This window comes from Tachypleus tridentatus, chromosome 6 (assembly GCF_004210375.1).
Source record: "Tachypleus tridentatus isolate NWPU-2018 chromosome 6, ASM421037v1, whole genome shotgun sequence".
Lineage (NCBI taxonomy): Eukaryota > Metazoa > Arthropoda > Merostomata > Xiphosura > Limulidae > Tachypleus > Tachypleus tridentatus.
Window position 1 is genome coordinate 129,549,937 of NC_134830.1, and position 24,547 is coordinate 129,574,483.

General features: G+C 33.0%; 1 protein-coding gene across 2 annotated transcripts in view; it reads right to left on the reverse strand.

The window, feature by feature from the left end:
• Positions 1-24,547, reverse strand: part of LOC143253648 (RUN and FYVE domain-containing protein 2-like) — an 80,736-nt gene that overhangs the window by 39,147 nt on the left and 17,042 nt on the right. For both annotated transcript variants that reach the window (XM_076507844.1, XM_076507845.1), the window contains 7 exons: positions 21,366-21,877; positions 9,248-9,418; positions 8,633-8,750; positions 7,387-7,491; positions 6,672-6,795; positions 4,302-4,366; positions 2,632-2,703 (listed from right to left, as the gene is read on the reverse strand). In XM_076507844.1, coding sequence (XP_076363959.1) covers positions 2,632-2,703; positions 4,302-4,366; positions 6,672-6,795; positions 7,387-7,491; positions 8,633-8,750; positions 9,248-9,418; positions 21,366-21,756 — 1,046 coding nt within the window. In that variant the 5' untranslated portion in view covers positions 21,757-21,877. The remainder of the gene's footprint in view (positions 1-2,631; positions 2,704-4,301; positions 4,367-6,671; positions 6,796-7,386; positions 7,492-8,632; positions 8,751-9,247; positions 9,419-21,365; positions 21,878-24,547) is intronic.

A 24,547-nucleotide genomic window follows, 5' to 3' on the forward strand; every position in this document is an offset into this window, starting at 1 on the left:
ACACAGGAGTAGCTCTGAGCTATAGATTTGGAAATTTTACATCTAGTATAAAAAAGAAGTCTATCACATGCAATCAATTCACATGACTGTGAAACAGATATGGACCATCCAAAGAACAACATCATCCACATAATTAGGGAGAATGAGGGAGAACCCACATATCCCTGCTGTGACTCACCATACAGAAGGAGAACACTGTGGGAGGAAGAGAGACAACTTGAAAGCTGTATGAGGACTAATGTTGATTGGCACACTTTAAATTCAAAACCAGCTCACAGGGTATGATCATCTGTGCGAGGGTAGGATAAGGGCTTCCAACTGAAAGGGTGAACTATATTTTGATGTCTCACTCTGTTACATAATCAATTGCAAATTAGAATATATTACATCATCTATACTGGCAGAACAGTACCACCCTAACCTAGACTGAATAGTTATAGCCATTTTATGTGAAACCAATTTAGCAGGGTGCCTCCACGGTTAACTCTGCTCCTCCCAGCAGTATGAAATTGGTAAATGGTAAAGACTCCTTTGTCCCACTAGAAGAAAGTGGAGTTGAGGATGCATTGGAGAGTCTAGATAAATGTTGATACCAAAGACAGTGTAATGAGTAATAACAAATGCTATTTTGAAGAAACAGGCCATACAGATTTATTCAACTGAGGTAGGCAGAGATGAGTAGATATCCCCTTCTGTTTTACCCATGAAGTCCACAAATAGTTTGGTTCAGGACAAGCCAATTTACAAAGCAAATATCATATGGTCATTCAACTACAAGTGATCTTGTGAAACACCTCATCTCAACAGTGAGCATTATGAAACCATGGCTTTAAAGTGTGGGTTTAGAGTTAAGGAATACCTGGTTAGGCACCACTGGCATCCATGTGATAAAAAAGTAGATTAAGGTTGTAAAAAAAAAAATACTTACCAGTTAGAGACACACCAATTCATCTGAAGCACAGCCACAAGCAGTAGACAAAACCTTGATGAAGAACAAACCACAATATGACAGGGATAGTGGGAGAGATAAACATACTTGGAATGGTCCATATGCTGGACTGCACTCTCTCCTCTATTGGAAGAAGAAGATGAGAAGCAAGGTAGAGAGAAAGCATTGGATTCGATGGAAGGACAACTGGAACAAAGGCCAAGAAGACTAAGTCAAATGAAACACAAAGTGGAAACATGTGGTAAGGGTAGAATGTAAAAGATCATGACAGGAGGAGGATTGTCAGGGGATAAAGAGTTGTGAATATGTAAACTGTAAAGGAAATATATGAGCTATAAAAAAGCAAAGAGCCCTGACTGGACGAAAAAAAAACACATCTGGATCTAGTCAAGGGTAAATACAGGAAAAAGAAGGAAGGGAACTACACAGGAGAAATGAGGAACAGCCATCTAGAGGTTGGAAAGATTAATGTAATAAGAAAGGACAAGTGAATAAAAGAATAATGTGACAGAGATAAAACATCACAAACCCGAGAAATAAAACTAATTAATACCAAATGATGCATAGGTGACTCCCTAGGTCAGGCATGGGAAAAACTAACAAACCCCTGGAAACAGAAGAAGATGACCCAAGTCTACATCAGCCAGTAAAGGCTTAGCAGTTTCAGTAGGAGCTTTGGTTAAGCCTGGAAATAAAGGTTGGACCATGGAATGTTCAATCACTAAAAGTTTAAAAGAAGATAAATCGACTGTCAGTTCAACCACATGAAGTTCAAGAAAAATGCTAGTTGTTGTTGCAACCCCAAAGTGGTAAAGCTAACTTCAGGATGCACTGCATAGAAAGTTTCAACCAAATTAAAGTATAAAAATAAATGGACTGGAAGTAAATGATATAAAAAATATAAGAATCTGGTTGAAATAATCAAATTACCTTGAAAAATAACCATTTCATGGGGAAAACAAAGTCAAACATGCTACAATAAACAAATAAAAGAGTATGTTCAAACTCAAACACTGCCAAGTGAGAAGTGATAGTTTGGTAGAGGTGCACAGAAAGAGTCACATACACCATGTGAGTGTACTATGCTCCTATTGGTAGAGAAGTAACTCATGATGATTTGCATGAGAGGCATGTTGGAATCCAATTCCACTAGGGAGGGGGAGCAGAAGGCTTGTGGTATGCAGAAAGAATATGTTCTAATATAAAGGCAGCATTGAACAAGCATAACTAATCTTTTTACTGGAGGGAAATACTGTATTGGAATGAAAGAAACACAAATATTTCAAACTTATTTAGGTGCTTTTAGAAATTAAGCAACTGAAACTGACAATGTTCAGAGGTTAAAAAGTATATTTAATCATAACATTAAAAGCATTTTGCACTTGGAGCATTCAACACTTACTACCTATTTTCACAGAGAAAGTTTTAGTAAAAATACTTAACCGAAAATTCTGATACCTTCTACTACAGACTTATGTTAACTGAAAACTTTCAAACGTTTGTCAAGATACACAAAACATATTAGAAGTTAAATTATGAAAACTCTAAAGGTCAATTTAAAGGTCACAAACTCTGCCAAATTGGTCAAACCCATAGCAGGACATTTAAAACACATAAAACAATTAAAATAAGCAATACAAAAAACATGTATAGAATAATGTTATATTTCTTCCATGACTTACTTGAGATGTCTATTAAGTTCCTCAACATAATTTTTCTGGTCTAAAGCAGCTGTCATACTTGCAGAGTTGGCCCTAGAAGACAATCAATTATAATAAACAAATTATTTTCAATCCTAAGCAAACTACAAATTGTGAAGAAAACAGGCATGCAGTTACATGCAACACACTAAACAGAAGCATAATAAAACACAAATGTAGATAAATATAACTAATGGACATGGTCAAAGGCTCATGCAATTCTGAAAAAAAAACGTCTGTTAAAAATTACTTTAATATTAAGCAGTTGTCATGTTTTACAATAATGTTTATCTATCAGTTGTCTTGTCTCATATCTGAAACTTCAAGGTATCAAACTTTGTCCTACTTCTGTATCTTTGTACCATTCATAACAAACAAATAAGGCTATACTGGATTTACTTGCACTCAACAGTGATGATTTACTGTTTTAAAGGTGAAAGAAAACTAGGTTGGCAACATATTCTGGTTTGCCAGTGTTTTCTACTACAAATTAGATTACGTTTACGTAAGTACACAGATGATGATATCGCTATAAACCAATATTTCCCATCCTTAATTTTCATTAAACAACACCATCTTTCAATATCTTCCTTCCTAAAAGCCCTAAATGTTATTAACATATTAGGCACATAATGGTCTTTACCTTGGAAAATTCTAGTTTTAAACATATCTATTGCAAATTTAACATATTTTGTAAGTAAATAACTTTCAAACATTCAAGATAAAATGGGCATAGTGGACAGTTTCTGTCACACACACACAAACAAATCAAAGACCAAACAGAAAATGCCAATAAGGGTTCATTAATAAGAATATTAATAGTTTAAAATTAAAAGAATTATATATTATTAACTTTTCATACTGAAGTTCAACAAATTGTAATTTAAATAATATTTTTCATGTTTCAAATCAATTTTGTTTGTTACTTAAAATAACACTGTTCATCTACGTTTCACACAAAACACGCACATAAGCAATAAAATTATAAAATATTAGAATTTGCATACAAACCGATACAAGTGTATCAAATAAAGGTATGCATGTGTAACAATGACAAAACACAGTAAATGCAATGAAAATTATATATAGATTTACAAAATAAGTGTTCTTACCTGTATGCTTGATGTGAGTTGAATATATATATATATATATATATATATTCTATGAATTAGTAATATTTAAAAAGCAATTAAACATTTATATTGCGTGTTCTGCTAAGCAACTAAAAACAAAGAAATTGGAAGTAGAACAAATCTTGTTTACATAAAATTCTACAGTGGATAACTATGTATATATTGAATAAGTAGAAAAATGCAATATAATAAATAAATTTGTCTTTTAGAGATATATCACTTCAAAAAAACTGTACTTCTATTTTAGTTCCCTGATGATGTTTCAAACAAGTACTTATTTTGAAGTCAGTAACAAGCCTGTCAGTTGATGAAAATTACACTACACTAATCTGTCTTTATACAGATTTGTAGTATAACCTTTTCTTTTATTTGGAAAAAAATTGATGTCTTTGTATACAACATTTTTTCTATCAGATGACTAATAATTAATTTTAAGAAAAAGTCATTTTCAAAATATTCTACAGTAGTGACATGGAACAAAAAATGAAGACCAGATAAAGAAACAAGTGAGAAATTTACCCTTCAGGAAGAGGTTCACTATGGCTATTTTCTCGAAGATATAGACTAAAGTCAATTACTCCTTGCTGTAGGAAAAGAAATAATTATAGTAAGTTAAGGTTGCCTTCCACTTTTATTATGGTCTAGTGAACAGGAAAATACTAATGCTGTTCTCTAAGTGTATAAATATATATTCATAATTATGTTTATACAGTATATCAAATGTTACTGTTGGATAATATTGATGCTAACTATAACACTATGTAACACAAATTTTGTTTCTGGATAGTATGTGTTATTTCTTAATTGCTTATGTTGTAAAAGTACAGAAAATGGCCATTATTCCCTTCAAATTTTGCTTTTGTGACCTGGATAATGAAATTTAGAAATTAACCTATTTTCTATGTAAAAACTGACAAATTTGCATATTTTCATTTATATAAGGCCAGAATAAAACAACATATGAATCAAAATTTCCATGTATTTATACTAAAGTTATACAAAAATGAACAAAAATGCTTAGAACTGAGTAGTTTTTCAAGATTTGCAACTGTAATGTAAATCACTTTCACGTATCAGCTCCCAAATAGTTTCCCATCGTGTGTTTTTGTTATACACTCCTTAGTAGCAGCATTCAAAGTCTAGTATATCTTGTTGTAAGTGCTCACCTTGCTCCTCTGAGTATGCTCCCATGTTCTCCTCGAGTTTCTCAAGATGAACATCAATGATATGGACTTTCAGGGACATCCTGCAGCCCATTTTGCTATAGTTCATCACCAAAGCCTCAACTAATTCCACATTATTTTTGGCCTTGTGATTGCCCAAGAAGCCCCAAACCACTGCAACAAAGCTGCTCTAAACTTCTTTTTCCTTCCTACTGAGCTTCTTGGGGAATTCTGTGCACTCCAGGATCTTCTTTATTTGTGGTCCAACAAAGACACCAGCTTTGACCTTTGCCTCAGACAGCTTAGGGAAGAAGTCTTGAAGGCTGCAAACTCCTTATCAAGAGCTGTGAAATACTGTTTCATAAGACCCAATTTTATGTGCAATGGTGGGAACAACACTTTCTGGAGGTTCACTAGTGGCTCACACTTGACATTGTGTCTCCCCACAGAGAACTCAGTACACTGTGGCCAGCATTCCTGTTGTAGTGTGCTGTGGTGTCCCTACTGTCCCAAAGGCAAAGATAACAGGGAAACTTGGTAAAGCCTCCTTGGAGACCCATCAGGAATGCCACCATTTTGAAGTCTCTGATAACCTCCGAGCCATACTCATCATACTTCAAGGCTTCTAGCAAAGTCTTGATGCTGTTGTATTCCTCTTTGAGGTGCACCAAATTTTAAAAGGTCTAAAATTTGTATAATATAAAATTTTACTTTTCAAACATGCAAAAATTATTTGTCTTACCTTTTAGAGTTTTTTTTGCAGTGCTCACAAGTAAAATGTGGCACCCAGGGTTTGTCTTGATCCCTGACAGGTATGCCGAAATATGCCTTGTAGGCTTCACACATTTTAGCAAATGCTGTCACAGAGTACATATTTGTTCTTGTCTCAATAAATTGGCCACATACATAGCAGAATGCATCTGGAGAATGCTTGCAACTTCTTGATGTAATCTCTGATAAAATCAGATATGTCTATGACTTCACTTAGGCAGCTAGAACAAAACTGAAGTGGTGAGTCCCTGTATATATATATTACTATGGAAAGTTCTCGAAAATTCTAAAAGGATTTTGAAATTTCTCATAAGTTCTACAACATTCTGGAAAGTTCTCGAAAATTCTTGTAAGTTTGAGAAAATTCTCTATCAGCTGCTCAGCACTGAATCTACCTGGAATGTTCTGGAAAATGGGTAAATTTGAAAATTTCATTACCCAGGTCACAAAAGCAAAGTTTGAATAGAAAAATAGGTCTTTTCTATTTACTTTAGGCATAAGAAATTGGGAAATAACACTTTCTGCCCAGGAACAAGTAAAGTAAACATTCTGTTACATAGTGTAATTATTCTTTTTAATATAGGAAGTTACCTAAGGTTTAAAACAGTATGAAGATGTTATATAGTTCTCATATAAATAAGTCTCATTACAAGAGAAATGAAGATTGATGAATTCATAGCTGTTATAATAACAAATGTTTAATGCATAATGAAAATGATGTTAATAAATATTCTGTACATACCATTTTCATGTATGGAGGAAAGATAAAACAAGCAAAATAAACTATAAATTAATGAAGTTTAATTTTACTAGTAAAATGTGTAAGGTTAATGACCAAATGAATCATAACCCTCAACTCAACAAATCTTTCAAGCTAAAACTTCAAAAGACAATGTTAAAATCTTTTTTCTGACTAATCTATGGTAATACTGAAAATAAAGAGTGGCATATGTACCTGAGAGTCCAAATCTTCTTCCTTCACACACAAGTTACAGTCAATAATGTTGAGACCAACCAGCAAACCACCCACAACTACTGCTTCTTCTGATAACATGAGTGATCCTGGTTCATAAAACTCTCTGAACATTAAAGTAAACAGTGTAAATTACATCACTGTTTAATAGAAAAAAAAATCATTCAAGTACTAAAACTAAATTGAATTAAACAATTAATGTTTATGGATATTGTAGATACAAAAAAACTTGCTAAAAGTTAAAAAGACAAATGAATATGAAAAATATAATATTAAAGGGCATTTAGCAGTCTGGCTATGACATATGCACAATATAAAATTTGCAAAAGTAAAATCTTCCAGTCAGAGGTTGGTTTCATCCAATCTTCATCATATCATGTTTTAAATGTGAAAAGGCTCTCCAAACTCTTAAAAAAAAGCCACATAACCTTTACACAATGTTTTTTAAAAGAAATATTAGATGTTACCTCACCTGCTATTACATACAAAATTCATTATTTCAAATTAATACTTCATATAAACTTGAGTTGTACAATAAAAAGTACTTGTAATAGTAATAAAATAGTTTTATTTTCATCATTACTTCATAAATAATTTCATATTATGTTGAAACAAAGGATTACATCATGAATATTAAATACCAATGTCTTATTTACACAAGTACAGATAAAAGCTTTACAGCCTTTTTTTTTCTTACATTAGAATTTCTTCCTTTTTATCAGTCAAGAAACGAAAGAAGTCTGCAAGAGATTTCTGCATCAGTGCAAGCCTCAGCCAGGCTCGAGCACGGCCAAGATGTGTCCTGACAGCATTCAAAACAATAAAACTGTCTCCTGAGAGGTGTATAGTTTTTAAAACAACTAACAGAAAAATCTTCAAACAAGATAAAACAGAACAAGCAAATAATTATTTAAGGTTATAAATACTGAATATATGAAAGACAAGTTTATACATCCAATATCAGTATGTTTTAACACATTTGTTAAGTGAGGTGAAAATATTGTTAAACATGAACCAAGAATTTGTTTCTAACACAAATGATACAAGTACTAATACACATCATAATTTCACTGAAGTAATCCATTTCCTGAAACTGCAGTTGCTTCTAAGTATTACAGACAAACCTTCAGTAACTCAATTCAATGATTATTGTTTGATATTTTATCACATATCATTTTTATCAAATTATTTCCTGAATAAAAAGCTTTGATATGAACATATTTCTTTTTAAATATCTCGCCGATTAATGTTTTCTTTCAGGTTGTTTATGCTGAGAATAACTGCATAACAATATACAAAATTATTACAGAAATAACTTTTGGTATAAAATATGAGATTTTAGTCAATTATATCAACTTTTTTAGTGTTTTCTTTGGCCTTTTTTTAGGGTACCATACATTTTTACATTACAATTTCGTTTTCAGGTTGAAAAATCTATTTCTCTTTACTTCTTCTCCTTTATCTACCACATTTTATTGGGAGGATCAGAAAGCTGCTCTATTTTCCCCTTGTTCAAGGTGTTCATTTAAACCTATTCAACAGATTAACTCAAGCAGAAACTGTTCAGTTTAGAACCAGTAAGACACAAGAGAAGAAATATCAATCTGTATCTGAAAGAAACAGCAAGTACATCCTCAATCTGAGAAAAATACTTAATACTGCATGGACACGATTATACTTTTACAATCAGTGCCCGAGAATTGAGTTGTTAAACAAATTTCACAAGTTTAATCCTGTGATAGAATGAACTAATGAGAATTAAACGTCATGGTTCAGCATAGTTTCATATTGACATCAATCTAAAATTATGTAATATTAATTAGTAGGTTATGAAAACTATTCAAATAAAGTGTATCTTATAAAAAGCTGGAATATACCACAGTTTATCTTCCTAAAGACATACATGTATGTTATAAAATTATATATGGATCTCTTATACATACTTCACAGTTGGCAGTTCTCGCACACTAGACGTTATGTCAGAAGCTTCAGGTATGTACTTCTCTACTGTTTCTAAGAGATTCCATAACTCTTTTTTTGATCCAAGAATACCCTTCTTTGCTGAAAAAAAGGAAAATATACTGTTTTAAGCAACAATATAAATCTCTTATGTAACTATAAGAAAAGTCTTTTAAGTGGAAATTAAAACTTCAGTAAATATTTTTCTACTGTTTATAGAATATTTTAAATTTCTTATACAAATATCCAGTAATTATTTTATTTAAAAAAAACAACAAACTCTTATATGATTTTTTGGAACCGCTTTTTTTCTCTAAATCTTTCAGTCACAAATTTCACAGATTCAGAAATTACATACATGTACATCTTGTAACTACAGACCATTACACATATTGCTAACCCAATTGTACTTAAAATGCATGAATGCAGAGGATTTTTGCTTGTATTCTGCTTTAATACGAATGTTTTACAATGCTTTAAATAATGCAGTTATCAGAATTATTACCAAGTTACCACATAAAGCTAGATATGATATGAAACAAGTAAGATGACTCATGTATATAAAAAAAGAAAGTTATTGATGACCACCTTCAACTTACACTTTAACCCATGTCTCATCACATGTTCCAGTAGGATAAAGAAATGGTTCAAAGAAACATATTCAGAGTCTAACATGCGACCATACTTCAGGGACGATTCTATCAGTTCTTTCACCACAAGTTTGGTTACATTTACAAGGTTGGAGCGCTCAATGGCAATAGGGTCTTTCTCTGTTAATATTAAACAAACATATACATGTATTCTTCACACACCTAATTAAAGTAAACAAATCGTACAAATCAAATAAATTTAAAACATAAAAGCTTGGCTAAGTTCTTACATGAAGTTTCATTTTTAATGAATATTTTTACCTTTAGCGTAGTATGAAGATAAAGATACCAGGTTCAGTTCTGCAGTACTAAACATATATGAATAACTGATCCAAAAATTAGCAGGTTCAACTTATCATACAAAATTGCCACTGTAAAAAATCAAACAAAAACTGTTCTTTAATATCCTATGAGTTTTTGTCATTGTTTTAGACTTTTTATTTTATCCTAGAACAAACTGATATGATAATTCACTTTGACTTTGCACTCTGCTACTGTAGAGTACTAGTGTGTTAAACAGCCTGATATATTTACCATCACAAAACTTATTGAGCTAAGAAATTAAGAAATTTTATAAAAAATTGTTTATATCAGTTTCTCGATAAATATTTAAAAATTATCATCAAGGCATCTTGTTTTAAATTTTTCCACAGATCATTTTTATTTAGGTTTTGTAAGTTGCAGTATCAGTAATTATGTACAGGAAATAAGGAATATATAGGAACTAATAACATTATTAAAATAAAGTCTCAGCATCACAAACAATAATTCTGAATCACATACTTTCATGCTGTATCCACTCTTATGGCTTACACCCTATCAACTGTGTAAACTTTCAATGAGGGCTCACAGTTAGTTTACTTATATTCCATAACATCTTATTAAAAAAATATATAAGCAGGGTCTGGCACATTTTATTTATAAAACAACCTTTTTTTATTACTCAACTTCCTTCTAATACCACCTAAGTTACATATGACTATATAAGTAACATTTAATCATCTATCAATTTCTGTTTCAGAAATTGTAGCTAAATCATAAACACCACAATAATATAACACTTGTTTAATAAACACTTCACTTGTTCAGTATTATGAAAGTAAATCAACTTTAACAACATTCAGTATATAAACTGATGTATCATTATTAAATTATGTACATTACTAAATTTAGTTTTAGTTACTGTCAACTTAACAAAGCCTACAAGCACTATATGACATATTTAACAGTTTTAAGATTTCCCTACATCAAAAGTAATTTAAAACACAATGGCTACCCTAAACATCTTCTGGAGTGTCAACCACTTGTTTGTCAACTTACCTGAAATTGATACTTGGGCTAAATATCTGATTCATTCATGTATACTATACTTTTAATACTAATGTTTCAATGTGAGAAACTAACTTAAAAACATTAGGCCACACACTGTATTCAGTCTTAGGCTCCTTACTTTAGGAAAGACATTGAATTGTTGGAAAGGTTTCAGAGATGGGTTGCTAGAATGGTGCCTATCATATGAAGACACACTGAAATCTCTCAAATTGTTTTTCTAAGAAGAGTTTGTGGAGAGATTTGATTGAGGTGTTTAAGATTATAAAGAGAATTGAGAATATTGATGTATCATTTTTTACATTTAACAGTGAGAATACTAGAACTAGATAACAGAAATATATATTTTGGCAGGGTAGGAGTCATTTTCAGCTAAGACAATTTCATTTATTTAACATGGTGGTTAGCCTTTAGAATAGGTTGCCTTCAGATGTTATAAAGGCAGTATATTTATGTGTGTTTAACAAAAGTGTGATAACTATATGAATGACAAGGGTTGATTTTAACATTTATTGTTATTATTATGTAACCTACATCAATACTAAAGAAAGTAGTAGAAGGTATATATAAACAGTTACTTCTGTTTGAAATGCACTTCAGAAATCATCGAGATTTCATGCTCGTAACCTATATAAAACATGATAGAACACAAAAATTATCAACAACCAAAACATTTAACTAAAATATGTTCCATTCAATCGTTATCACAATATGGCTAACATAGGAAAAATCACATAAGAATACATATCACAACTAATTGATTTCCTTCAACCTAAAATTCTAATCAACATGGTTTGAGAAAAGGAACAGTAAATTAAAAGAGTAATCTTAGAGTTGAAACAGTGAGTGTGTTTGGTGAGAAGGGGATTCAAACCCAGCGACCAGCAGATTGTGAGTGGAATGGCCTAATCACCTAGCAATGCCAGGCACCAGGGATTTAAAATTATGCTTCCTATGCCTAAGTCTGTTACAGAGATTATAAAATAACTGGAAATAGAATTCCCACATTCAGGTAACAAAATGTAAAATCAGCTCATGCAAACAGGTTATACAGGAGAGCCAAACTGTTAGCTGTCAGCAGTTTACTGTTATTCAAAACCTCTGAAATGTTTGAAATTTGAGGAAAAGCTGTATTGAAGAATTCTGGCAATTTAATTAATCAACTTTATTTTAGTAATTTCCAGAATCCTTCAGTTTCTAAACAACTTGGCCTGTCATCACAAATTTGTTGACTGTAACAACATGACACTTAGTAAATCAACAAGTTTTCAGGTTTACCATAAATATATTCTTTTGTATATGTAGACAGCAACCTACTGAATATTCCATCACAGAGTTAAAAAACACAAACTTGTATATGTGGCAAATGACTATTTTTCAGAACAATATTGATATATATATATTTATTTAATTTGTGTTTGTGAATAAATTCTAACCAGGACAGAATCAAACTTATTTTCAAGGCTTTGCTATTGGCGTCTTATGCTAATACTGTTATTAATTAGGTATATCAACTTCTCAGAAATATTTATTCAACTCTTAAGATAAATTGCTATAAATGGAGCTACTGTCAATTTAATAACATTGTATACATTTCAACACAAGTTATTTTTGTGTTACAAGAAATGCATGTTTACAGTCTAATTCTGTAAGCATGATTCACAATAATTTTACTAGTTAACTTTTAATGCTGTAAGGATGAACTATCAAATTGAGTATGGAGTTATGAAGCAGTTGATATGTGGTATACATCAATTAATAAAAAACACGTGTTGTCAAACACATGATTTGTAATTAAATGGTTTAAAAATCAACAAAAACATTTTGTAACCTTTTTTTTTACAATAATTTAAAGACAGATTACAAAGACAAAATTCAGGGGCAAGCTCATATTTTACTTCAGTCCTATCACTCTGATCACAAATGACAACATGACATATAAAACAACATCATTTGACTGCAGAGTATGGAGTTATGAAGCAGTTGATATGTGGTATACATCAATTAATAAAAAACACGTGTTGTCAAACACATGATTTGTAATTAAATGGTTTAAAAATCAACAAAAACATTTTGTAACCTTTTTTTTTACAATAATTTAAAGACAGATTACAAAGACAAAATTCAGGGGCAAGCTCATATTTTACTTCAGTCCTATCACTCTGATCACAAATGACAACATGACATATAAAACAACATCATTTGACTGCAGATTTACTAGCTTAGAGGAAAACAAAACAAAATGTGGGATAGCAGTAATTCTGGAGGTTTATGACACTGTAAATCAGGCTCCAAAAATACTAAGTGGGCACAAATAACCTACTGTATAGCTTTCCATTTAATAACAAACACATAGAAACAATGGGACCCCAGTTATTAATTATCAAAGTGAGAAAACTAATTATGTGCATAAACAACAGATTCTTGCCACTGAATATCAGTGTAAAAAGACTGCATCAAACTGGCTGTATTCACTAAAATTCAAATTCTGCACTGACATAGATAGCAAATAAAGCAGAAATATTCTCAAATACAAGAACCAGAATTTAATTTCTTCAAGCTCATTCCCTAGGCTGTGGTTTCACTAGACAGTAGATAGGGACAGTGAGAATCTCATTAATCCTTTCACATGTCACTAATAAGATGACAAGGCATTTGACTACCTTAAGAGAGTCGTTGTTACTCCCACTGTTTACCTGCACTTGGTTGAATTTCTTCACTTTGACTGGAAAAAAACTTACTAAACTATCCACCTGAGTGAAAAAGAGACACATTTCTTGGTTTTATGTATGTTTATTTATTGCTTGACATTTTTATCATATGTAACTAAAATGTAAAAATTAGAAATTTATTGGGTTAGATAATAAAAGTTAAATAAAGAAAGTTAAATAAAACGTTTCTCTGACAAATCTATGCATACTGACATCACCTGATGTAACTCGATAGTTTGTTTAACCCTAATTTGCTCTCAGGTTTTACTATGTAATTTATTTCTTTTTTATGCTAGTTTGACCAAATTAAAGAGCAATAAAATAATAACATGAAATTAAAACAGAACTGAATTTGTTTGGAGTCTGAGGCTGTTTATAATAAATAATAGTAACTGTCTGTTATAATCTGTAGTCATTCTAGAAAAGAATGAAGTTTTTATTTTATTTCTTTTACTTCAACTTTCACTATGAATAATTTTGCTACAGTTGAAAAGATCAAGTTTTACAATAAAACATTACTCATACTTCCCACATAGAGGATGGCTCCATCGTTAAAAGTGATCTTCTCAAAATGTTGAATGATATTTTTCATTGAAAAATTCATTCAGTAGATTATAAAACTAGGACTGTAACATTCTTTTATTCTCATGACTATCCTAACTTACATACAAATTAGATAAGACAGTTATCATCCAACATTCAGCAGATATATCACTTAGTGAAACTCTGCTGAATAGCTTAGAAAGCAAGGAGAGCTAAGCCCTGTGAACAACAAACCATTTTAACTACGTGGTGCAAATAATACCATCTTATAGCTTAGATAGTAAGGGTCATAATACTCTTTCAGCAACTGTTTCTCAACCAAACAACTGTCTCAACTGGTGATGATTGAGTAACAGTAACAAACTGTGGTTTAAACATTCTGCTGGAAAATACAACTCAACATCATAGAAAACAAGTAATGCTACTTTTTTTCAGTCACTGAATATCCTATTGAATGACTTTCTTAGCTGACTGTTGATCAATATCACCCATGTCCATTTGGGAAGTTGATATTGATGGCCAGATCATAACTGGAACTTTCTTTCACCTCTGAATCCAGTAATATCTAATCTGACTTGTAACAACCATGAATACAAGTGCTATTGATGCTTCCTCTGTCATATGATGAGTTAGTATGACTTTAGAAGGCATCCTCATAGCTTTCAACTGCAGACTCCTGGCCAAGCCAATATTTGAGTGGTTTCTCTTTGATATATGCATACAACTTATCAACATGTTCCACACAATTTTGTATGCCTTGTTTCAACTGGAACAGGTACATCAATGGATCAATGTGCTGGAGATGAGTAACAGTTAAGCAAACAATTATCTCTTCTTGCTACATCCTTTGAAGTCAGTTGCTGCTGGACATAGTTTGCTAAGCCTTTTAAAATTTTGCATGTGAAGGATGTCAAAAATTTTTTAATGTTTTATATATATAGTTGAACAACCAAAAGAATCATAAATAACTAACTACATTGAGACTATAGAATTCTTTCATAATTTATAAAGCTAAGTTACTAAGATGTATTTAGGTTTAAAAAATATGAAACTTCAAGCAGACTAAAGACACAACCTATCTTCTTGAAATCTTGGTTTGAGAGAACATGATAGCCTTTTCACAGATTAAAATGGCTGATAAAACCATTAGAAGGACATTCTAAGCTGTTGATTAGTTATTCACATGCCATATATTGAAGTGTATATAAGGGGCCATTTCCAACAGTGGAAGAAGATGAATGGGGCCACTGTGTTTGACTCAGTACATCAGCTATATCTCAGCAAAATAAAAACATATAAGGTTCTTATTTTATATTCTAGCTTGATTATATTTGTCATTTGAATTCCTAATTTGTACAAAACCATACACTTAGCATTTTTACATCATAAACATCAAATTTTAAACAGTGCTGTATTCATCACGTGACTAGCTAAAATCTACTTTTAGGTGCATTCTTTTAATATTTACTTTTCAGTTAAGAAATTAACTTATATATAATATTCAAGTTTAAAATATAATCTACAACTTGATTCCAAATGTAAATGCACAGAATAGTAGTTAAATAAATTTTGAATGCAAGTCAACAAAGGTGATGACATGGCCATTGACCTGTAACTTGTTGCAAAAAGGTTAAAACGCTAAGGAAAATATCATGTGGCTTAAGAGCCATATCATCTTCAAGTTCCCAAGTTTATTTTAAGAAACTTAGAATTTATGTAATTGTCTTGTTAAATTTGTTTTCACCTGTCAACTGTTCAAGATGAAGAATACTGTTTAAGTCTTTATTAATAAAAACTGAAGAAAAAACAGAATTTAATTACCTAACCATTTCATAATGACCAGATACCAGTCTTCCTTTGAGAGCCCTCAACAATCCTATCCACATTTTAACATTTTGTTTACCCTTAATGTAATTTAACATGTAACATGAAATTTAAATTATGTATTACTACTCAACTAGTGAATCAAAGTGCATATCTTGCAGATAAATTTTATTTAAGTTTTCTTATATAACCTAATAAGTTTAAATTTCTGTATTTTAGTTTATTCTATAAATATATATATATATATATATCAGCAAAAACTATATATAAAAGTATGAAATTCACTATTTCCACAATCTACATAATTGATACTTGGTGAAACTCTATAATTAAAGAATTGAAGGAAAATAATACAACTGTATGTTTCATAAATCCATCATTAAGTACAGACTGAAATGTTTTGTAGTAGGATTTATATATATTTTTAAACAAAGAACTGGAAGTGACCTTGATATTAACCCTGAATCATTTGAGGTAAGAAGTAGGTAGGAGCTAAGTTGGTTTGGTTATGTAGCACACATTCTGGATTTACATTCAGTCATGTATTTATTACTAAAATTTCCAGAATGTCTAGTTTTTATCCATTTCACAGATACATAAAACTTTGCATTTTTTTTTCTTTGCTTAAACACACAAACACATAAAAAAAAATTTCAGTCTGTATTTGATGATGCCTTTACTGGCAAAACTATGGTAGTAATAAATGATGTAGTTATGAAACACATCTGTATTTCCTCAGTTCTTTACTGTAATTTACCTAGCTCTCTAGCTGACATACAAAAAAATGTTATAATTTTTCTATACTGAAAACATTTATCTGACAGGTACTTACCTTATTTCACAAGGTTAGCTATGCCTATTTAGTGCTGTCCTCTACATGCAAACTTTTTTTTATACATGCCACAAGTCTTCCCCTACTGTTATTGGTATTAAAAGACTGCAATGTACGTCTCATGAAAATCATGATACGTCACTTCTTAACTAACTGCTCATGTGGCTCCCTCTACACTTCTCTACCAAATTATTACTTTGAAGTTTGACAGATGTCAGCACTGAAGGGTGGGAAGTGTGAATGGAAGATAGTAGCTATCAAAAATATATTTTTAGTATAAAGTTATAACTTCCAATACAGTACCACTCTCTTTTCACAAGATTGGCTAGAATCACACATTGATAAGGAGAAGAAAATACTGTGAGGAACAACAGAAGTATCCTCTGAAAGTATCCAAAGGATACTCCTTGAAATGAGAGAGTCAGATCCTAAGATCAGAAGAGAGGAACCCAACCACTTCTAAGAGAGGCATACTCTATGCTCAACCATGGAATGTATGAAATAAAAGGGCAGAAAATGAGAAGAGCACAATCAAGTGGGAGAGAACATGGCAGCAAAGTGATCTGAACTATAGAAACATACAGTAACTCACTTTCACAATGATGCATCCTTAGGTGTAGTGTATCCAGAGCATTTCAGGCAGTAGTAAATAAGTCAACTAGATCCTAAACCTGTTTATGAAGTACCAACATCTGAATGAGAGTAGAATGAGGGTTATATCTTCTTCACCTCAAACTCAAGAACTGGGATAACTGTGACTCACTCCAATTTCTGGGTATGACACTAGGATTAGCTATTAGCTACCAATTTGAGAAACTGACAACTGGTGTCAAAAGGATGTCTATCACAAGCTTTAAACTCTCACAACCATGAAACAGGATGGGACCATCCATATGGCAATAACATCCTCATAAGAAGGGAGAATGAAAGGTAGCCAGGGACAAAATTGGAGCAATCACACAAACTTCTGCTGTGACCCACAACACAGATGGAAGAAACTGAAGGAAAAACAGAAAAAAACCTATGTTGTGTGAGGACTTATGTTCTTTGGTTCACTCTAGATCTAAAACTTGCTCATAGGGTACTATCATCCATGTGAGGGTAGAATGAGGACTCTCAATCAAAGGGATAAACTGCATTCTGACATCTCATACTGCTATTATTGTTTATCACAGATAAGAAGATATCACATCATCTACACCTGCAGAATAACAACACCCTACTTAGTAACTGTATGGTTTTACTGTAAGGAACTCATTCATGAGGGTGTTTTCATGGTCCACAACCACAGCAGCTTGAAACTGGAAAGTTTCAAAGAAAGGAAGGTCCAAAACATGACATGGCAGGTTTTAGTTTATTTGTTTTGAATTTTATGCAAAGCTGTACCAGGGTTATCTATGTTAGCCATCCCTAATTTAGAAGTGAAAAACTAGAGGGAGGGCAACTAGTCATCACCACCCACAACCAATTCTAGAACTACTCTTTTACCAAAGAAGAGTGAGATTAACTATAACATTATAACACTCTCATGGCATAAAGAGCAACCACATTTGGTGGAATGGGGGTTTGAACCTGTGACCCTCAGGTTGCAGTTGAATGTCCCTGCATAGTTGGGATGAGTAGCAATCCACTTCTGCTTTACCCATGCAGTCCATGAGTGGTATGGTCAAGGATGAACATGTTTATGAAGCAAAGTATCACAAGATCATGAAGTCACAAATGATCTTGTGGGACACCCCATCTCAACAATAAGTGTGTGAAGCCATGGAAAATAAAAAAAGAGTCATTATGGCTGTACAGTGCAGATTTTAAGTTGAAGAATATCTGGTCAGGCACCTCACCACAGAGCAGGGTATAATTAATGATGAATTAAGATAAGGCTCTCGAAAAGAAAAGAAAGTATAAATAGAAACATACCAATAAGAGTCACACTGAAATCTGAAGAACAACCACAGGTGGTAGACATCACCCTGATATTATGTAGGTAGTAAGAGATGAATGTACTTGGTGTTGTCCACGAACTGTATTGCACAATCTTATCCAAAGAATGACAAAGATGAGAGGCAAAGGAAAAGTTGAAGTGTTGAATCTGATGGGAGAACAACTGGAACAAAGTCTGGGAAAAAGAATGTAGGGATGAATAGGCCAATCAAACTGAAGAAGTATTTAATCTGTAATTGTAGAAAAATGAAAGATCACAGAGGGAGGAGGATTGCCAAGGAATAGAGGCTGGAATGTGAACCCCAGAAGGAAGCAGTCTGGGCAATATAACAATGAAGTACCCATAGATTACTGATGAATGTCAGCAAATAGGGGGAGGGATGAATCACTGAGGTAAGTGACAAGAACAACCCCCAGTAGAAAGGACTGGTGAGGGGAAGGATGGGAAATGGTAATTGTAAATAAATAAGGATCTCATTGAGACCAAAAGCCTATGATATTTGTAAATGTGGAGTGTTACCCAATGATCTGCAGTTTCCAGGAGCAAATAAAAAACACAGTACCTCGAAAATCATGACCTAGAAGTTACCAACAACAAAGGAACTGTATATGTACCACCAGAGCCAAACAAGATATGCAGGTTCAAGTGGAAGAAAGAAGGGCAAGGTATTTCTAATCAAACCTTCAAGATTTCTGTGGAGAGCCTCAGATATGAAATGTATTGAAGAAAAACACAGAAATAGATCAGCAAGAGTAAGATGAAAGTGACCATGGGTAGGACTGACAGAGGATTCAGCAGCCACTCTTTAAATAGCTAATAAGGAACCTAACAACTGCTGGTTTAATAATGGATAGGTAATATAATGATAAGAAAGTGCAAACTGATCTGAAGTCTATGGGGAGGGAGCATGGGCTGACTAATCCTCTTATTTATTTGCAAGGCAAAGTGATCAGCATGAATCTGAATATTAGAGGAGGGAGAAAAGTCAAAAAGGGTTGAGAAGATTGTTCATGCAATATGAGGAACATAAGAAATAGAAGAAATGGATGAAATGTCAAAAATATAAGACAAGAAATCTGTAAAGACTCTATTAGGCCTAGTTTACTCCTCCAGTTAATAAATGGGAAGGAAAGACAAAACTTGGAGAAGGAAAAAAAAAAATGATCAAAATTCTTGTCAGTCTATTTTGGAGGAGCTTGGCCAATGTCTGAAAACAAAAAGTGACCCCTGTAATGCTCAATCTCTCAGTGTATAAAAGCAGATAAATCTGCCATCAGGTCACCCACACCCAAGGCCAGAGAGAAAATACTGGTCACTGGTATTATCCCCAAAGTGGTAATATTAACTTTGAAATTCATTGCACAGAAAGGTTCAACAAATTCAAGTGCAGAAAATAAGGCAACTAGAATTAAATAATACTAATAGATGAAACAGATTGAATGAAAGCACATTAATAAAAAAAAAATCACTTTGTAAGGAAACAAAGTCGAACATGAAGCAATACACAACAAAAAAAAAAGCATGTCCAAACCCAAGCACTGCCAAACAACAAGTGACAGCTAAGTAGAGGAATGTAGAGGGAGTCATGTCTATCACACAAGCATGTTATGTTCCTGTTGGTTAGGCAGTTATATAAAACTACTTGTATGAGAGTCTTGTTGGTATAAAGGGAGAATATGGTGTACTTATTTTAAATTCTGGGCTGTTAGCATCCATAGTTAGTTTGTAAATGTTCTAAAATCCATATAAAGGAATAAGAAAATCTAAAAAAGTTATATGTGCTCTACTCATTTTGGAGAACTAATCAGTGAAATTAAGCATATCAGGACCTGACTGAAAAAACCAAACAAACTGAGCTACAGTCACACAAATGGAAGAAGTTTGAACTGAAATATTTGGGGTGTTTGTGTTTTTTCTTATAGCAAAGCTACATTGGACTATCAGCTGAGTCCACTGAGGGGAATCACACTCCTGATTTTAACATTGGAAATCCAAAGACTTGCAGCTATACCATCAGGGGAGAAAGTGGGATTGACTGACATATTATAATGCCCTAACAGCTGAAATGGCATGTTTGGTGTGATAGAGATTTGAACCTGTGACCCTCAGTTTGTGAGTCAAGTGCCTTAACCACCTGGCCATGCTGGGCCAAATATTTGATAATTGTGGATTAATCAAAGAAAGTGGTAAGTAGAAAAATGAAACTGAGATGCAGAGAAAGGCATCTAAGACATGTATATTGGCCATCCACATCTAAGGAGAGTGCTTTCACCTCAAGGTGAGGAATCATCCACCTTAAACTGAAGGATGACCAGCATTGGTTGAAGTGTGACAGATTTATGACAATTCACCATTCTCCCATTATCTTATAAAATATATTCTTTCTAGTTTGAAAGCAAGGGTACATTTAAATGAATTCTTACAAATTAATAAAGTATTATAAAGTTAAAAAAATAAAAAAGTAAACCTTTGGTGTGATGAGAAAGGAATAAAATTCTCTAATGTTTATTAGTTAGTTTTATTTTGGGTTCATTTATTGATAAAGTATATTTTATTACAATTTACAGTTTTTACAGGAAGATTAGTTTCAGAACATGCATGACATTTTGATCACTGGGGCACACTATGAACTGTAATACATTTTTTCATTGCTTTTGACTTTTCCATGAAGAGTCAGTCTTAACGATATATTGACAAGAACAACAATGTGCATAGGCTTAATGATATATTGACAAGAACAACAACATGCCTAGGCTTAATTGCTGTGAGCTACATTATATCAACACTTCTATATTATTTTTCATCCCATACTTTATATATTAAAAAAGCCATACAGTAAGTAGATGCTTTAAGTTAATATATGTTTATACCAATAGTAATACATACTTTTACAAGGTTTTTTCTTCTGTTCATGTTTATCTTTGGATACTAAAAGAACTGGCCAGTGATCACCTGTAGAAACTTGTTTATGAATAACGTCACCATGAGAACCACCTCCACGGAATTCTTTTATCTCAAGCTCTTTTCTTGTCATTTCCTGGCTTAACACACCTGTATTATTTTTACAAGAAATAATCTTTCCATCACATTTGATTTTGGTGTTATCAGAGTCCAAAGGCTTGCAAAGACTGATAGTGTTAGTAAGAGTTTCTGGAGGATTAATATCTTCAGTACCTGAAGAGATGCTTTCATTATCTTGACATTTAACAGTTCTGTTTTTACTTTCCTCAGTATCTTTATCATGGGAAACTTGAAAGTCCCTGTCACTAGAATTCATGACAACACCTCAATGGCAGGTAGTACTTTTAAAACAAGTGATGTTGAAACACTATTCCTGGACACATTTACTTACCTGCATTCACAAGCATATGTTTTTCTAAGATACACATGATATTTACCTGTAAGTAAATTGAAACAATTATAATGCATTTTGTAAAAAAATCAAATTATTGCATTATAATACTTTAATTTAGTTGCTATAATAAACATAATATCACAAGAATAAATTTTCTATCCTATTTACTTCTACTAATTTGGAATTGCTCAAAACATTCTCATCTTATATGTATTAGTTTTTAAAAATTATCATCCATTTTCACTGAAGTGTGTAGAATATATTTAGTCTGGTTAAAGTTTTCTTACCTCAAAATGTATTTCTAATAGGTACCTACATTTCTATGTGTCTGCCTTTGAGATCTTGCACATGCCACTAACTTTGAGCAGCCACCTACCTACCTAAGACGTGTTATAACGTTGACTGTGCTAGTGCATAATATAGTCATCACTCAACATCTCCACGCATAGAATATCCCCCAAAAAACTTGCACTCAAAATGACTATGTACTTATATGAGGAAAGAATAATGTGCACTATTAGTGAGGAGAAAGGGGAGGGATGATGTGCAGAAGTATCTATCTGAAATACATTTTCAGGTAAGAGCAATGTTAACTTCTACAATGATATACTTACCTCTTTGCACACAGTAGTTATAATCTCACATTGGTGTAGTGGACTGGCAATTGCAATTGTGAAAATCCTAATGGGCTCCCCTCAGAGAAAAATACTGAAAGAGAAAGTCTATGGAGTGTGACACCCTATAGTGAAAGCTTTGTGAGACCACACCCATTTCATACAGACGGAAGTATGAAAAGATGAAAGTGCAATAACCAATGTGTCACAAGGATAGACAGGAAAAAACATGATCAACCAAGTATTTTCACACAACAGTTTACTCACTTTACAAGAGAAACTGGGACCCACTGCCATATGGGAAGAATACTTTGCCTCAGTCAGCTGGCCAAACCATTGTGAAAATTAGCATATCGTATAATACAGAACAACCTGTACTACATTAACATGACTATCCTTACTCTGTTTCTTAATGTATTGTGCTGCACACTCAGATCCTCTCCAAGGGGATCACAGAACCACTGACAAAACCCAAGATGAACTACCCAAGTTACCAGGAACTGGGAGTGGCAAGGGTCTCCTGTGCTTCACTCAAAGACCAGAGTAGAGGAATCTGTGCTGGGAAGATGCTGAAGGGATGTCCAAATTTGGTGGATATAATTACTACAGAAGGCTTTTACTGCAGAATGTGCAATGTATTACTGTGAAACCAAATTTAAAAGGCCAAAATGCATAAATTATGAAGAAGGACAGACATTCCCCCAGTGCCAGCCTTTTCCATGATATTCCAGGGATGTTATGGTTTGGAATGGACAAGAAAATACACAAATGTATACATATATGTACATACCATCAAAGTAGCCTGGCAAAAAATCCCATCTCAACAGTGAACACTTTAGAAGCCAGGGTGAACAGGTTTAATGCTTTCCATTACCCCTGACTCAATTAAGGTTTAAGAAAATAAGTATACCCTGGGAGGCAACACATGTTACTGGGAAAGTTCCAAGAAGAGAATGGGGAGGCAGTATAAACAAACAAAAGAAAAACATGGTACTTATCCATTAAAGACAGTGAGTAGACTGGGGAATAGTGAATAGAAGGAGGCAATTTCATAAAAGAAATGGAACTGTGAGATGTTGTCATTTTCTTACACTAAATATAAATTTCCAATAGATACTTAACTCCACTTGAGCACACCAGAAGAGAAAATCTAAACACTGAAAACAATGAAACATGGATTTGGTACTTATTTGTTTGGGAATGATGAGATCACTGTGGAATTGTTGGAATGCATCATAATTACTTTCCCCTATTAGAGAAGATGGAAGAAATGAAACATATCTCAATGAACAGCTAAGAGCTCCACGACACTGCCATAAAGCTGGATTTGGTCAACAATCAACCCCCCAACATCTCTTGGGTATCAAAATATGCACCAAAACCCACAAAAGAAGCATTGGTGAAATGATGTTAGTCCAAACAAGGAGGTGGAAGGAGAATACCAGATGTAGTATTGTCTCTGTCCAACTACTGAGCAAGGTCTGTCTGAAGGTCAAATGGAATGAAAACTGGTTGATCTAAGGGATCTAAACAGAAGTTACATCAGTTGTAGAACTCCCATAGAAGAAAACACATCTGAGCACAAGCACAAGGTCAGAGAACTCCCAGGAAATCCACATTTCCAAAACATATAGAATCTCTTGAGCAGGTACAGATTAAGAGGATAAGGCCTTGAGGACCAACTTCTCCAAATCCTGAGAACTGAAAAAATCTCCAATATAAATCAGATACTGGATATGGGAAAGTATGAATTTCTCCACTTTGACTTATCATCCTGCATACGTTACCTCCTTCATGAGGAAGGAGCCAGAAGATGCCTGTAGTCTATAGAATGAAAAGATTGGACTTCCAACAACTGTAGATGCTGAGCTTGACTACCTAACAAAACATATAAGGAGCAAAAATACGTCCAAACAGAAGAGCATAGAACTGGAAAACAAGCCCCTTGAGAATGAACAGCAAAAAAAAAAAAAAAAAAAAAAGACAAGACTAGAGGATGGATAAATGAGAAGGTGAAGATATGAATCCTCTATGTTCAGCTTGATTCTGCAAACACCCAGAATGAAAACCCAAGAAAGACAGAAATAATTCCATGGTGA